The sequence below is a fragment of the Rhamphochromis sp. 'chilingali' genome (assembly GCF_963969265.1).
Source record: "Rhamphochromis sp. 'chilingali' genome assembly, chromosome: 16".
In the NCBI taxonomy this organism is placed as follows: domain Eukaryota; kingdom Metazoa; phylum Chordata; class Actinopteri; order Cichliformes; family Cichlidae; genus Rhamphochromis; species Rhamphochromis sp. 'chilingali'.
The window spans coordinates 36,500,661-36,516,224 of NC_137943.1; the positions used below are offsets into that span (position 1 = coordinate 36,500,661).

The 15,564-nt window shown below is 47.2% G+C and overlaps 1 protein-coding gene across 4 annotated transcripts; it reads left to right on the forward strand.

Annotated features, from left to right (window-relative positions):
- Positions 1-7,778: 7,778 nt before the first annotated feature.
- On the forward strand, positions 7,779-14,621 carry LOC308413087 (inositol monophosphatase 1-like). Of its 4 annotated transcripts, none has more exons than XM_080907878.1 (9): positions 7,779-7,950; positions 12,149-12,245; positions 12,533-12,666; positions 12,873-12,977; positions 13,221-13,266; positions 13,337-13,445; positions 13,527-13,635; positions 14,138-14,289; positions 14,366-14,621. In XM_080907878.1, exons 1-9 carry the CDS (start codon positions 7,913-7,915, stop codon positions 14,512-14,514), a joined length of 939 nt encoding a protein of 312 aa, XP_080764004.1. In that variant the 5' UTR covers positions 7,779-7,912; the 3' UTR covers positions 14,515-14,621. The 4 variants fall into 4 exon arrangements, with proteins under 4 accessions (XP_080764004.1, XP_080764005.1, XP_080764007.1 ...); XM_080907879.1 differs by lacking the exon at positions 7,779-7,950 and adding an exon at positions 8,838-8,939; XM_080907881.1 differs by lacking the exon at positions 7,779-7,950 and adding an exon at positions 12,010-12,028.
- The last annotated feature ends 943 nt before the right edge of the window (positions 14,622-15,564 follow it).

A 15,564-nucleotide genomic window follows, 5' to 3' on the forward strand; every position in this document is an offset into this window, starting at 1 on the left:
CGATAGATCTTTCAGCCCAATATTACTTTTTCTGCATAATCCATCATACAAAATGTAATCAAATGGAAAAGTCTCTTTTTTTTAACTTGTTTTATTAGTTTTAATCTTTTAACTTTATGCATCAAGCAAAAATGTAATTATATGCAACATTCTCTGACTGGAAGAAATTAGTTTAACATTTAAACCTATTTTCTGCACATAATATAAAATATTTTTTGTGTTTACACTCAGTCTTTCAAATAGATGCAAGTAAAACACAGCAGAAAATAAATAAAGTCAAAGAATCAGCGGTCCTGTTGCTCTATTTTCACCTGTAAAGCGGGAGTGGTGTAGGCGGAGGGTTACCCTGGTGCAGGTGTGCTGCAGCGGTCAGTTGAAGAATCCGCGAGTTTCTCTGTGAGTTTCTCATTACCTCGTTGCGCACTCGGTGCTTGTTTGGAAGTTTAGGGGTTTTTTCGCTGCAAAAAGAAGTTTTCTTCCCACGCACAACGGACACTAATATTTTTGTCACTTTTTATGGAATCAAACTCAAAGTAAGGTCAGTACTTCCACGCTTTAAACGCTGCACGCTCATACTCTCTCCCACAATCGATATGTGATCCATTGTTGATCTGCACACAGCTGTTGTCACTAGCGGCGCACTCGCTTACGTCACTGTCGTGAGACATTCTCGCAAAAAATCACAGTTTTAGTAACGCAGTAACGCAGCGTTCCTACGGGAAAGTAACAGTAATCTAATTACCGTTTTTGCAATAGTAATCCCTTACTTTACTCATTACTTGAAAAAAGTAATCAGATTACAATAACGCGTTACAAGTAACGCGTTACTGCCCATCTCTGGCTGTATCCCAATTCAGGGTCTGCAGCCTTAAAGTACGCAGCCTCAACGATCCTCAAGGGCCGCGTACTCAAAGACCGCCAAGGCCGGAAGTGCTAGGCTTGTGAAATGGGACGGTCTAGCCTCCGTTGCGCTGCCCAGGTTGCCTAGCAACCATGATACTAACAGCTGGAAACGTGTCATACAGCTGTGTTTGACAGAAATGAAGGAGAAAATCTTTTGTTCATTTGTTTGTTTCTACATGATCTTTGATCATTCTCTGTAGGATTAAGCTCAGCTATTGAACGGCGTATATTTTAAAGTAAAGGCTTTAAAACCAAGTTAGTACAAACGTCACTAATGTCACATAACTTTGCCGACATGTGGCCAACAGTAATGTTTTAATGTTCTTCGTTATTAAATATTTGCACATAAATAAGTGACATAATATTCAGTACTTAGTTTACTAAGTTACTCTTCAGCCGATGTGCGCGCAAAGTTGATTGGGATATGCCAAACGGTTCTGCCTGCGGAAAAGGAAAAGTTTTCAGAGGTCTTAGACATCGCTCATCGAGTGGGGAAACCAAAACAAAATGACCCGAGACCCAGAGGGATCATCATCCGGTTCATCTCAAGGAGAATTCGTGATCCGGTGTGGAAAGCTGCCAAGAACAATACTTTCCTTCAAAATAATCATCTGTGGTTCACTGAAGACCTGATGAAAGAGGACAAAGAAAAAAGACTGAAGCTGTGGCCCATTATAAAGAAAGCACGTACATATATATATAAAAAAAACAAACACCCAGCACGCCCCTGCAGGCGGTTTATCCTTCAAGCTCGGGTCCTCTACCAGAGGCCTGGGAGCTTGAGGGTCCTGCGCAGTATCTTAGCTGTTCCCAGGACTGCGCTCTTGTGGACAGAGATCTCCGATGTTATTCCCGGGATCTGCTGGAGCCACTCGCCTAGCTTGGGAGTCACCGCACCTAGTGCTCCGATTACCACGGGGACCACCATTACCTTCACCCTCCACATCCTCTCGAGCTCTTCTCTGAGCCCTTGGTATTTCTCCAGCTTCTCGTGTTCCTTCTTCCTGATATTGCTGTCATTCGGAACCGCTACATCGATCACTACGGCCGTCTTCTTCTGTTTGTCTACCACCACTATGTCCGGTTGGTTAGCCACCACCATTTTGTCCGTCTGTATCTGGAAGTCCCACAGGATCTTAGCTTGGTCATTCTCCACCACCCTTGGGGGCATCTCCCATTTTGACCTCGGGACTTCCAGGTTATACTTGGCACAGATGTTCCTGTACACTATGCCGGCCACTTGGTTATGGCGTTCCATGTATGCCCTGCCTGCTAGCATCTTGCACCCTGCTGTTATGTGCTGGATTGTCTCTGGGGCATCTTTACACAGCCTGCACCTGGGGTCTTGCCTGGTGTGATAGACCCCAGCCTCTATGGATCTTGTGCTCAGAGCTTGTTCTTGTGCTGCCATGATTAGTGCCTCTGTGCTGTCTTTCAGTCCAGCTTTGTCCACTGGTAAGATTTCTGGATATCAGCCACCTCCTCTATCTGCCGGAGGTATTCACTGAGCACTCGGTCAGTTGGGGCCATCTTCCCAATGTATTCTTGGATGTTCGTTGTCTCATCCTGGACTGTGGTGCTGACACTCACCAGTCCCCGGCCCCCTTCCTTGCGCTTAGCGTACAGCCTCAGGGTGCTGGACTTGGGGTGAAACCCTCCATGCATGGTAAGGAGCTTTTTGTCTTTATGTCAGTGGCTTCTATCTCCTCCTTTGGCCAGCCTATTACCCCAGCAGGGTACCTGATCACGGGCAGGGCGTACGTGTTGATGGCCCGGATCTTGTTCTTACCATTCAGCTGACTCCTCAGGACTTGCCTGACCCTCTGCAGGTACTTGGTGGTTGCAGCCTTTCTAGCGGCCTCTTCCTGGTTCCCATTCGCCTGTGGGATCCCCAAGTACTTGTAACTGTCCTCTATGTCTGCAATGTTGCCTTCTGGTAGTTCAATCCCCTCAGTTCTGACTAACTTCCCTCTCTTTGTTACCATCCGACTACACTTCTCCAGTCCGAATGACATTCCAATGTCATTGCTGTATAGCCTGGTAGTGTGGATCAGTGAATCGATGTCTCGTTCACTCTTGGCATACAGCTTGATGTCATCCATGTACAGGAGGTGGCTGACAACTGCTCCGTTCCGTAGTCGGTATCCGTAGCCAGTCTTGTTAATGATCTCACTGAGGGGGTTCAGGCCTATGCAGAACAGCAGTGGGGACAGAGCATCTCCTTGGTAGATCCCGCACTTGATGGTGACTTGTGCTATGGGCTTGGAGTTGGCCTCTAGTGTTGTACGCCACATCCCCATTGAGTTCCTGATGAAGGCTCTTAGGGTCCCATTGATCTTGTACAATTCTAAGCATTCCAGTATCCAGCTGTGGGGCATTGAGTCATAGGCCTTCTTGTAATCAATCCAGGCAGTGCACAGGTTGGTCAGTCTGGTCTTGCAGTCTCGGCTGACTGTCTACCAGTAGCTGGTGTTTTGCGCCTCTGGTATTCTTGCCAATCCCTTTCTGTGTCCCGCTCATGTATTGACCCATGTGCCTGTTCATCTTAGCCGATATGATGCCTGACAGGAGCGTCCACGTGGTGCTGAGGCAGGTTATTGGTCGGTAGTTGGAGGGGACCGGTCCCTTCTTGGGGTCCTTGGGGATCAGGACCGTCCGACCTTCGGTTAGCCATTCCGGGTGTCTCTCGTTAACTAGCAGCTGGTTCATTTGTGCTGCCAGTAGGCATGAACCATGTCGGGCCCTGGTGCTGTCCAACTCTTCATACTGGAGACCCTTTCTTGGATATCTGCCACTGTGATGGTTACTGGACCCTGTTCAGGGAGGTCGCTGTGGTCTGCCCTCAGATCCACTAGCCACTGAGCATTGCCGTTATGGGTTGCGTCCTTCTCCCATATGCTCTTCCAGTATTGCTCCGTCTCCAGCCTTGGTGGTGCTGTTCTCTTATTATTGTTCCCTTGCCACTGAGAGTACACCTTTGCTGGTTCTGTGGAGAACAGCTGGTTTATTCTCCTGCCTTCTATCTCTCTGGTGTACCTCCTCAAGCGGCTGGCCAAGGCTATGAGTCTTTGCTTGGCAGTTTCCAAGGCCTCAGGTATGGACAGCTTGCTGTATTTCTTATGCACCTTCTTTGTCGCACCTTTCTGCATCTCCGTTAGTTGGCTAACCTCCCTCCGTGCTACTTTGATCTTGCCCTCATATTCGTTGTGTACCCACTAGTGCTTTCAGGTTAATCTCGTTGAAATGACCCTAACGCCACAACACGGCAAATCTCCGTTAACGAGCTACCGCCGATCGCCCCGTGCATGGGGCTAGACGGCCAACACGTTAACGAGCTAACTGCGCTAACACACTAGTTCCCACCCATGTAATTGAGCATTGCATGGCACATCCAACATACTGTTTTACTTTAGTCCATGACTCGCTTACCTTCAGGGTCATACGTCACATGAAAACCAAAATAATTCCAAACGCCAGATCTGAATGAGGGTGGGGGAGGTCCATGTTGTAAGGAGAGCTTAACTTCTGTCTCGCTAGCTTGCCCTGCGCTCTTCCTTCTGACGATGCTGTCTGTGTTGAGCGCTTAGTGAATCTGCGTTCGACTACTCCGCCTAGGCTGCACTGTCGACCCTAGGCGGAGCAGTCGAACGCAGATTCACTGAGCGCTCAACACAGACAGCATCGTCAGAAGGAAAGTTGATAAAATAAATTACAAATTTTGTATTGTTCGATACATATGCGTACCGAACCGAAAGCACTGTATCGAACAGTTCAATATCGATACGAATATCGTTGCACCCCTAATATTAATATATATATATATATATATATATATATATATATATATATATATATATATATATATATATATATATATATGTATATATATATGTATATATATATATATATATATATATATGTATATATATATGTATATATATATAAATTATATAATTATGTAATTATATAATAATATATTAAATATTAAATATATTAAATATTAAAGTCAGTCATATATACAGTGGGGCAAAAAAGTATTTAGTCAGCCACCGATTGTGCAAGTTCCCCCACCTAAAATGATGACAGAGGTCAGTAATTTGCACCAGAGGTACACTTCAACTGTGAGAGACAGAATGTGAAAAAAAAATCCATGAATCCACATGGTAGGATTTGTAAAGAATTTATTCGTAAATCAGGGTGGAAAATAAGTATTTGGTCAATAACAAAAATGCAACTCAATACTTTGTAACATAAACTTTGTTGGCAATAACAGAGGTCAAACGTTTACTATAGGTCTTTACCAGGTTTGCACACACAGTAGCTGGTATTTTGGCCCATTCCTCCATGCAGATCTTCTCGAGAGCAGTGATGTTTTGGGGCTGTCGCCGAGCAACACGGACTTTCAACTCCCGCCACAGATTTTCTATGGGGTTGAGGTCTGGAGACTGGCTAGGCCACTCCAGGACTTTCAAATGCTTCTTACGGAGCCACTCCTTTGTTGCCCGGGCGGTGTGTTTTGGATCATTGTCATGTTGGAAGACCCAGCCTCGTTTCATCTTCAAAGTTCTCACTGATGGAAGGAGGTTTGGGCTCAAAATCTCACGATACATGGCCCCATTCATTCTGTCCTTAACACGGATCAGTCGTCCTGTCCCCTTGGCAGAAAAACAGCCCCATAGCATGATGTTTCCACCCCCATGCTTCACAGTAGGTATGGTGTTCTTGGGATGCAACTCAGTATTCTTCTTCCTCCAAACACGACGAGTTGAGTTTATACCAAACAGTTCTACTTTGGTTTCATCTGACCACATGACATTCTCCCAATCCTCTGCTGTATCATCCATATGCTCTCTGGCAAACTTCAGACGGGCCTGGACATGCACTGGCTTCAGCAGCGGAACACGTCTGGCACTGCGGGATTTGATTCCCTGCCGTTGTAGTGTGTTACTGATGGTGACCTTTGTTACTTTGGTCCCAGCTCTCTGCAGGTCATTCACCAGGTCCCCCCGTGTGGTTCTGGGATCTTTGCTCACCGTTCTCATGATCATTTTGACCCCACGGGATGAGATCTTGCGTGGAGCCCCAGATCGAGGGAGATTATCAGTGGTCTTGTATGTCTTCCATTTTCTGATGATTGCTCCCACAGTTGATTTTTTCACACCAAGCTGCTTGCCTATTGTAGATTCACTCTTCCCAGTCTGGTGCAGGTCTACAATACTTTTCCTGGTGTCCTTCGAAAGCTCTTTGGTCTTGGCCATGGCGGAGTTTGGAGTCTGACTGTTTGAGGCTGTGGACAGGTGTCTTTTATACAGATGATGAGTTCAAACAGGTGCCATTCATACAGGTAACAAGTGGGGGACAGAAAAGCTTCTTACAGAAGACGTTACAGGTCTGTGAGAGCCAGAGATTTTCCTTGTTTGAGGTGACCAAATACTTATTTTCCACCCTGATTTACGAATAAATTCTTTACAAATCCTACCATGTGGATTCATGGATTTTTTTTTCACATTCTGTCTCTCACAGTTGAAGTGTACCTCTGGTGCAAATTACTGACCTCTGTCATCATTTTAAGTGGGGGAACTTGCACAATCGGTGGCTGACTAAATACTTTTTTGCCCCACTATATATATATATATATATATATATATATATATATATATATATATATATATCTATATATATATATATATATATATATCAAAGTCAAAAGTCAAAGTCAACTTTATTTGTCGATTCTGCCACATGTACAGGACATACAGAGAATAGAATTTGCGTTACTCTCAATCCCTAGATAAATAGCAAATGAACATTTAAATATATTTAAATATAAAAGTGATTAAAAATGCAAGTAAAATAATTAAAAAGTAAAAATTTAAATAAATACAATTTTACATATAACAAGAAAGCTATACAATATACAATATAATGGGTAAGTGACATTGAGTGTAAACCAGGCAGAGTAGTGCAAATAGGCAAATAGTGCAAATGGAGATTTAGTAATGTACGGTAAGAGAAAGTGTAACAACAAAGTCTTATGAGGTAATGGCAGTCCAATGCTCCACAAAGTAACTGGTAACTGGTGCAGGCCAGTGAGTGAGTCAGAGAGAGTGTGTGTGTGTGTGTGTGTGTGTGTGTGTGTGTGTGTGTGTGTGTGTGTGTGTGTGACAGAGTTCAGTGAGACCGTGGAGGAGAGAGGGGAGAGGGGGCAGAATCGGGAGGGAGTTAAGCTTCCTGACAGCCTGATGGATGAAGCTGTCCTTCAGCCTGCTGGTCCTGGCCTGGAGACTCCGCAGTCTCCTCCCCGACGGCAGCAGCTTGAAGAAGCTTTGCATTGGGTGCGTGGGATCAGCCGCCATGCAAAGGGCTTTTTTAGTGAGACGGGTGCTGTAAATGTCCTGGAGGGAGGGGAGAGAGACACCAATGATCCTCTCTGCAGCCCTCACTATGCGTTGGAGGGTTCTATGACAGGACGCATTACAAACTCCAAACCACACAGTGATGCAGCACGACAGGATGCTCTCGATGGTGCCTCTGTAGAAAGTGTGCATGATGGGGGCTGGTGCTCCTGCTCTTCTTAGTTTGCGGAGAAAGAAGAGACGCTGCTGTGATTTCTTGGCCAGTGCTGTGGTGTTGTACGTCCAGGAGAGATCCTCTGTGATGTGCACACCCAAGAACTTGGTGCTGCTCACTCTCTCCACAGACGCTCCGTCAATGGTCAGAGGAGCATGTTGGGTGTGCATTCTCCTGAAGTCCACAACAATCTCCTTCGTCTTCTCCACATTCAGAGAGAGATTGTTGTCAGCACACCACGTGGCCAGGCGTCTCACCTCACTTCTGTAGTCGGTCTCATCCCTGTTGCTAATGAGACCCACCACCGTTGTGTCGTCCGCAAACTTGATGAAGAGGTTGGAGCTGTATGATGGAGTGCAGTCATGGGTCAGCAGAGTGAAGAGGAGGGGGCTCAGCACACATCCCTGCGGGGCCCCTGTGTTTAAAATGATGGTGCTGGATGTATTACTGCCAACCCGTACTGCTTGAGGTCTTCCGGTGAGGAAATCCAACAGCCAGTTGCACAGTGAGGTGTTGAGCCCCAGCTGGACCAGTTTTTGAGTGAGCTGTTGGGGGATTATAGTGTTGAATGCTGAACTGAAATCTATGAACAGCATTCGAACATATGAGTCTTTTTTGTCCAGGTGTGTGAGTGCTGAGTGGAGTGCAGTGGAGATGGCATCATCGGTTGAGCGGTTGGGCCGATACGCAAACTGGAAGGGATCCAGGGAGGGGGGCAGGACAGTCTTGATGTGTTGCATGACTAGTCGTTCGAAGCACTTCATCAGGATGGGAGTAAGTGCAACAGGACGGTAGTCATTAAAGCAGGAGGGAGAGGACTTTTTTGGAACCGGAATGATTGTGGTGGCTTTAAAACATGTGGGGACGACAGCCTGGATGAGTGATATGTTGAAGATGTCTGTGAAGACATCAGTGAGTTCCACTGCACAGTCTCTCAGTACACGACCAGGAATGTTGTCAGGACCCGGAGCTTTACGTGCATTGATCCTGCTGAGGGATCTCCTCACGCTGTCCGGTGACAGAGTCATCACCTGGTCACCAGGAGGGGGTGGGGTCTTCTGTGCAGTGGTGCTGTTTTGGACTTCAAAGCGAGCAAAGAAAGTGTTCAGCTCGTTCAGCAGGGGGATAGTGCTATCACAGGTCTGTGGTGGGGGCTTGTAATCTGTGATGGTCTGAAGGACCCGCCACAGGCTCCGTGAGTCTCTGCTGTCTTTGAAGTGATGAGATATTTTCCTGGAGTACTGTCTCTTAGCCTCTCTGATGCCACGGGAAAGGTTGGCCCTAGCTGTCCTCAGGCTCGCCTCGTCTCCATCTCTGAAGGCAACATTCCGAGCTTTCAGCAGCCTGTAGACCTCTCCTGTCATCCATGGTTTTTGATTGGCCCGGACAGTTATGGTTTTCGTGACTGTTACATCCTCAATACACTTGTTGATGTAGGCAGTAACAGTCTCTGCGTACTCCTGGAGGTCAGTGGTGTTGTTATAGGTGGCAGCCTGCTTAAACATGTTCCAGTCTGTAGTATTAAAGCAGTCCTGTAGAGCCTCTGAAGACCCCTCTGGCCACACTTGTATCCGCTTACGAACCGGTTTGGTGGTTTTAACGAGCGGTCTGTAGGCAGGCATTAGCATGACAGTGATGTGGTCTGAGGCGCCGAGGTGGGGGAGGGGAAAAGCTTTGTAAGCTCCTCTCTGGGTGGTGTAAACAAAGTCCAGTGTGTTATTTCCCCTTGTTGGAAAGTCTATGTGTTGTTGTATTTTTGGAAACACGCACTTTAAGTCTGCATGATTGAAATCCCCAGCCAGGATGAGAAAAGCATCAGGATGGGCTGTCTGCTGCTCACTGATGTGCTGGTACAGTTCATTCAGTGCCTCATTCCTGTTGTTGACATTGGAGGAGGGAGGGATGTACACAGCGCACAGGAGTATGGCTGTATATTCCCTCGGTAGATAGAATGGCCGGCACTTAATAACCATTAACTCCAGCACTGGTGAGCAGTGTTTGCAGACCGCAACAGCATCGCGACACCAGGCATCATTGATGTAAACACAAAGTCCTCCCCCGCGGGTCTTACCTCCCGCGACGATGACTCTGTCAGCACGGTAGCATGTTAGCTGGTCGAGCTGAATGGCGCGGTCCGGGACACTGTCGCTGAGCCATGTTTCCGTGAACACAAAAGCACAGCAGTCCTTTACATTCCTTTGAGATGAACGTAGCAGTCGGATGTCGTCCAGTTTATTTTCTAGCGAGCGTACGTTGGCCAGAACAATAGAGGGGATGGCGGGTTTGTGTGGGCTAGCCGCTAGCCTAGCTCGGATGCCACCGCGCTTACCCCTCTTCTGCTTCCTCTCACACCACTTGAGGCGCATCCATTGTGGGCGAAGTGCGGGAGTGGGGGTCGGTGATTGAGTAGGCCTTCGGAGCAGACCCAGATCTTTCAGCTTCTCGGTGTCCACAGAGTTTAACTTAAAAAGTTTGTTTCTGCTGATGTCGAGAAGAAGTGTTCGGGCATATCCTCGCTTGCACACAGATAGACGCGACAAAGACTTACAAAAACACTGCAACTTGCAGGACGAAAAACACGAAAAAGTAGTTTGTTTGGGAGAGAAGAAGAGAGAGAGAAGCCGCTGCGTGTGCACGCGCCGCCATGTTGGATCAATTATATTATATATATATATATATCCATCCATCCATCCATTCGCTTCCGCTTATCCTTTTCAGGGTCGCGGGGGGCGCTGGAGCCTATCCCAGCTGTCATAGGGCGAGAGGCGGGGTACACCCTGGACAGGTCGCCAGTCTGTCGCAGGGCCAACACACAGGGACAGACAACCATTCGCACTCACATTCACTCGCACATTCACACCTAGTGGCAATTTGGATTAATCAATTAACCTATCCCCACAAGCTGCATGTCTTTGGACGGTGGGAGGAAGCCGGAGTACCCGGAGAGAACCCACGCAAACACGGGGAGAACATGCAAACTCCACACAGAAAGACCCCGGCCTGATGTTGGAATTGAACTCAGGACCTTCTTGCTGTGCGGCAACAGTGCTAACCACCGTGCCACCGTGCTGCCCGTTAAAGTCAGTCATATATATATATATATATATATGAGACTGACTTTAATTATTACACATTTGCACATAAATAAGTGGCGTCATATTCAGTACTTTTGACAGTTCACTCTTCGGTCGCTCCATCTTATTGGGGAAATTCCACATACATAAATGTAAATTTCAAAACTCAACCCCATCATTTAATTTGTTTTTGATTGAAATTGAATATTACTTAAACTCTCTTAAATTAACTTCAAATAAAAAAGGTTTATCATTGATTGAAATTCATTCAGAAATGTTTAACGAATGAGCTGTCACAACTTTCAAGTACAAAGTTGTTGTAGCACCCTCAAGGATTGACGTACACACGATGTAGTTATAAAACAGGGTTTATTCTGGTCTTGGCAACCTGTGAGAACTGCTCACGGACAAAACAATAAAACAAAAACATCACATCAAAATGCGCTCTTGTACGTAGTGCCAATCAATCAAAAATCCTTAATTACAGAAAATAAATATTTAAAATACACAAACCTCGTGAGCTGACATCCAGGAGGTACTAAATAGTCCTTTATGGCCTTATTGCCTTATCTTCCATCGTCTTTGTCAATTATTTCCACTCTTAAACGATATTTTCTCCATGTGTGGAGCTAACTGTGAGCTGCAGCATGCAGACACCATGTGCGCTAGCAAAAGAAAAGTGGCTGGGTGGAGACCCAAACAGCAAAGCTGTACCCTACACAGTTCACCACCAGAGGGCGTAAAGGAACAAAATCCAGACATACAGCTTAACAAATATCAAATGCAACAAACATCAAATGCAACAAACATCAAATGCAAAAGACCGTTACAGTTGTTATGAAGTCTGTCACATTCCCCCTTTTTTCTTTTTTATCCTGTATTTATTTATCCTTCTTATTTCATTGTGCTGTATATTGTTACTTTTATTTGCCTTGTATGTCTACTGTGCAAACTGAACTGGAATGACTGACTGTTGGCTTTATAAGTTTAATAAAGTTTGGGAAAAAAAAAAACCTCTGGCCGCTCCCTTCTGCCGTATTTTGCGGCAAAATTCTCCACACCCACCGCTGCGCTATGAATTGTGGGATATATGGGACCATGAAGCGTGCACCGGACCACGCTTGATATTTGGGGAAATCGACGGCGCATTTGGAGTATGCATTTGAAGTACACTTCGAATTGGAACAGCCGTCGTCGCGTGGCGGTGACGTAACCGCACTTAAAATGCGTACTTCCAGCGTGCAGACCCTGAATTGGGACACAGCCACAGTGTGCTGTACTCTGTTCCTGATGCTGATTCTGAGCACGCTCAGTGTTAGTGCATGAGGTTGATATGAAGGGGAGGAGCCTGGTGCTCCTAGCAGAGCTAGCATTGGTCAGCTGTACTGCAGGTGGTGGGAGGTGAGCTCTGATTGGCTGTTTGTAGCATAAAACAGGAAAAAGCTGAGGTGTTTGCAACAGTTTTCTTCTTCATGTCACAGGTGTGAACACTGCTCCTCCTCCTCCTCGCCGTGTGTTTCAGTCTCTTCTTTCTTTCATCTTTTGATTTGTTCTTTTCTCTCTGGTTTCATTGCTTTCTCTCCTTCTCTTCGTGTCCTCAGTGTTGCTCCTCCTCCTCGCCAACACCGCTCGCTCACAATGGCCGACTGGACCGACTGTCTGAATTTCGGCATCTCCATTGCCAAACAGGCCAGTAAGGTAAGTGACACAGCAGCCAATCACAACACAGCACTGAGGTCACAGGTCATGGTGTGGCGTTTTTAATTGTAACAGGTGCTTCTGGTGTGAATCCTGATTGGACGGCTGCTCAGTCAGCTACAGGTGATGATGACACTGCGGTTCAGCAAGCGGTCAGGTTTCCTAGGAACATTCAGGAATGTCACGGAGCAGAGTTTACACACACAGGCGCGCACACAGACACGTGCATGAACGGACACGCGCGCACACAAACGTTTGTGTGCCTTTACCTGCGTCTTTGCTACCAGGTGGTGCTGACAGCGTTCCAACAGGAGAAGGAAGTGAAGCTCAAAAGCTCTCCGGCTGACCTGGTGACAGAAACGGACCAACGAGTTGAGACGATCATCTTATCTGCCATCAGGAGCCAGTATCCTCAGCACAGGTTCTATTGAGTTCTACTGTCACACTGTCTTTATTTTGCTTCATTGTGTCACAGTCGACTAATGAATCCAGCATGAACTCTGGGGAGGGACCCGTTACACAAACTGGATTCAGATTGGACGCCCAGGTTGTAAACTGTTTTAAAGTCTGCCTAGTGACGGCGGGCAGGAAGTTAGCAGGTAGATGATATTACACCTGTGACCTCAGGTTCATCGGGGAGGAGTCTGTGGCTGCAGGTGAGCGTGTAGAGCTGACCGATCTCCCCACCTGGATCATTGACCCTATTGATGGGACCGTGAACTTTGTCCACAGGTGAGTGGCTCCGCCCACATTATGAACTCGCACACATACGGTGTCCCCAGTTTAAAACCCCACAAAGGTTTGAGAACCTGAAAACATGAAGTCTTAGGACCGTCGTTGCCCTCGGAGAACGCGAGGTAACAGAGGTTAGAGCAGTGCTTCCCAAGGCCCCCCTTTATTTTAAATTCTTACACCCCCCCCCCCCCCCGCTTTGGGAAGCACTGCGCTGACAGATCCTTTGCTGTCTTTCATCAGGTTCCCGTTTGTTGCCATCTCCATCGCCTTCACTGTCAACAAGCAGGTAGGCTGAGCCATCGGTCTCCGGGGTCGGGGGTCAGAGTGGTCCGACTGACTCGTACTGCTGTTCTCAGACGGAGTTCGGGATCGTGTACAGCTGTGTTGATGACAAACTGTTCCACGCTCAAAGAGGAAGAGGGGCATTCCTGAACGGAGAGCCACTGCACGTCTCTGGACAGGAAGGTGACATCACACAGGACACCATGCTTGTGTGGCGTGCATTTAAGGTGGATCCGGCTTCACGCTGACCTTTGTCTCAATCAGATATCAGCCAGTGTGTGGTGGTGACAGAGATTGGGGCAGAGCGTGATGACCTTGCGTTGTCCACCATGACATCCAACATCTTCAGACTGCTGAAGCTTCCTGTGCACGGGTAAGGCCCTGCCCCCGGGCCCCCCTGCCCCCCCTGGCCCTGCTTTTTGAGCATGCTCAGTGCACCTGCATTGACTCTGAGGTTTGAATCCTGATTTTCTTTCTTCTTAATTTCATTGGTGTGCTGTATAAATAAAGTTTGAATCAGCACACCAATGAAATTAAGAAGAAAGAAAATCAGGATTCAGAGCGCTTCATTGATCACTGATTGGATCCATCACAGAGCAGCTCGAAGTGCAGCAATAGCTGAGAGGTCAGAGGTCGGTCTCGGGGTTGGTGTGGTGTTCAGGTCCAACCGACCTTCCTGTGGGCTTCACACCCAAAGCTTTCTTAAAAGATGTGAAGGTCACATGACCTTTGCATGCTCTCTGACCTGTTGGCACACATGTACCGACCTACTTTCCTCTTTGAACGAGCCTGGAAGAGACCACAGCTCTTTCTGCATTTTGAACTTTTTTGTTTTTTCGCGTTTGTGTTGACGTGTTGTTGCTTGCGTGTTTCAGAGTGCGTGCACTGGGCACAGCAGCGGTTGACATGTGTCAGGTGGCGACAGGCGGTGCCGACGCCTACTATCACATCGGGATGCACTGCTGGGACATCGCTGCCTCCGCCATCATTGTCCGGGAAGCTGGAGGAGTTGTCAAAGATACAGACGGTCTGTATCTGCCGCATGATGTCGTGTCACCTTTTTTAGCTGCGAGGCGTCGTCTAATTGGTCCGTGTGTCCTCAGGCTCAGAGTTTGACATGATGTCCCGAAGAGTCATCGCCGCCAGTTCCGCCGCCGTAGCCAGTCGCATTGCTCAGGTGATCCGGCCGTTCCCCTGTAGCCGTGACGATGATGACCAACACAGGTGTGTGTGTGTGGGGCGACCGGTGTGACCAGACTGTAGGTCAGCTGACAGGAAGTGTGCTGCTGCAGACGATAACGTATTGAAAGCGATTAGTGACACTTCTGTGATCAATGAACCAATAAAAATCTGCGTGCACATTCCTGTTCTTGATTGGTGAGCTTAAACCTTCTGAACACACGACTGATTTAGACTAAACAAGTGTGAGCTCTCAGATGACCGTGGTGATGTCAGACTTGCTCAGGCCGATCATCAGACGGAAGGCGGAGCTTAAGACGGAAGGCGAAAGCCGTTGTTAACAGGAAGTTTTTATTGAAAGTGTGTTTAGCAAACTGATATGCCAGTGCTGAAATCAGCACAATGAAATCTCCGTGGAAAGCACATCGCTGTGAGTTGCTGAGGGTAATTCTGCAGCGTCATGTCGGAACACCTCATCCACATCAGGCAACATCTTCCCTGGGAATGTGATCCAGCTGTTCACATCCTGTGTGCCACAGAAGTGTGAGGAGAACCCCGCTGTTATGCTGCAGCGTCTCCGCCTTCCCCTCGCCAGTTTAAAGCCTGCTTCATCTGTGACGGTGTATTCATGGGGCCTTTCCAGGTTTCTCTAAAACAGACGCGCAGTAGTTTCCTGTAGGTGACACAGAGACTTTACAGTAGAGGCACTCCAGATTTATGTACATTACAATAATGTTTACAGTTCAGTAAAAGCAGCAGAGGCTGCAGTAACAGGACAGACATGGATTACAATAGCTGACTAAATATCATCAGTGATGATTGTTCTTGGTCTTCTTCATTCCCCTCCTCTTCCTCCTGTGCCTCGCTGTCTGTCCACTGTAGATGCACCTGTGCGCTCTGAACTGGCTCTTATCCTGATCACCTGTTGCTGTGGGTAACAAACAAATACGCTTCATTCACTGTTTGTTTCACAGTTTAAGCAGGATGCCTGTAATCACCTTCATCACCACCAGCATCATTGTTATCACCTCCACCAATCAGGCTTGAAAATGCTGAGCGATGCTAGGGAGTTAACCTTCTTGATACTGGTTCAGAGTCGGCCATTAAAGTGGCGAACCGTGTC

Bases quoted from the DNA above. Each gene is read 5' to 3' on its own strand.
- LOC308413087 (XM_080907878.1), top strand. From the start codon at position 7,913: ATGTATTACTGCCAACCCGTACTGCTTGAGGTCTTCCG. The intron at 12,978-13,220 runs GTGAGTGGCTCC...GTCTTTCATCAG, and splicing joins ACCGTGAACTTTGTCCACAG to GTTCCCGTTTGTTGCCATCT. The intron at 13,636-14,137 runs GTAAGGCCCTGC...TGCGTGTTTCAG, and splicing joins CTGAAGCTTCCTGTGCACGG to AGTGCGTGCACTGGGCACAG.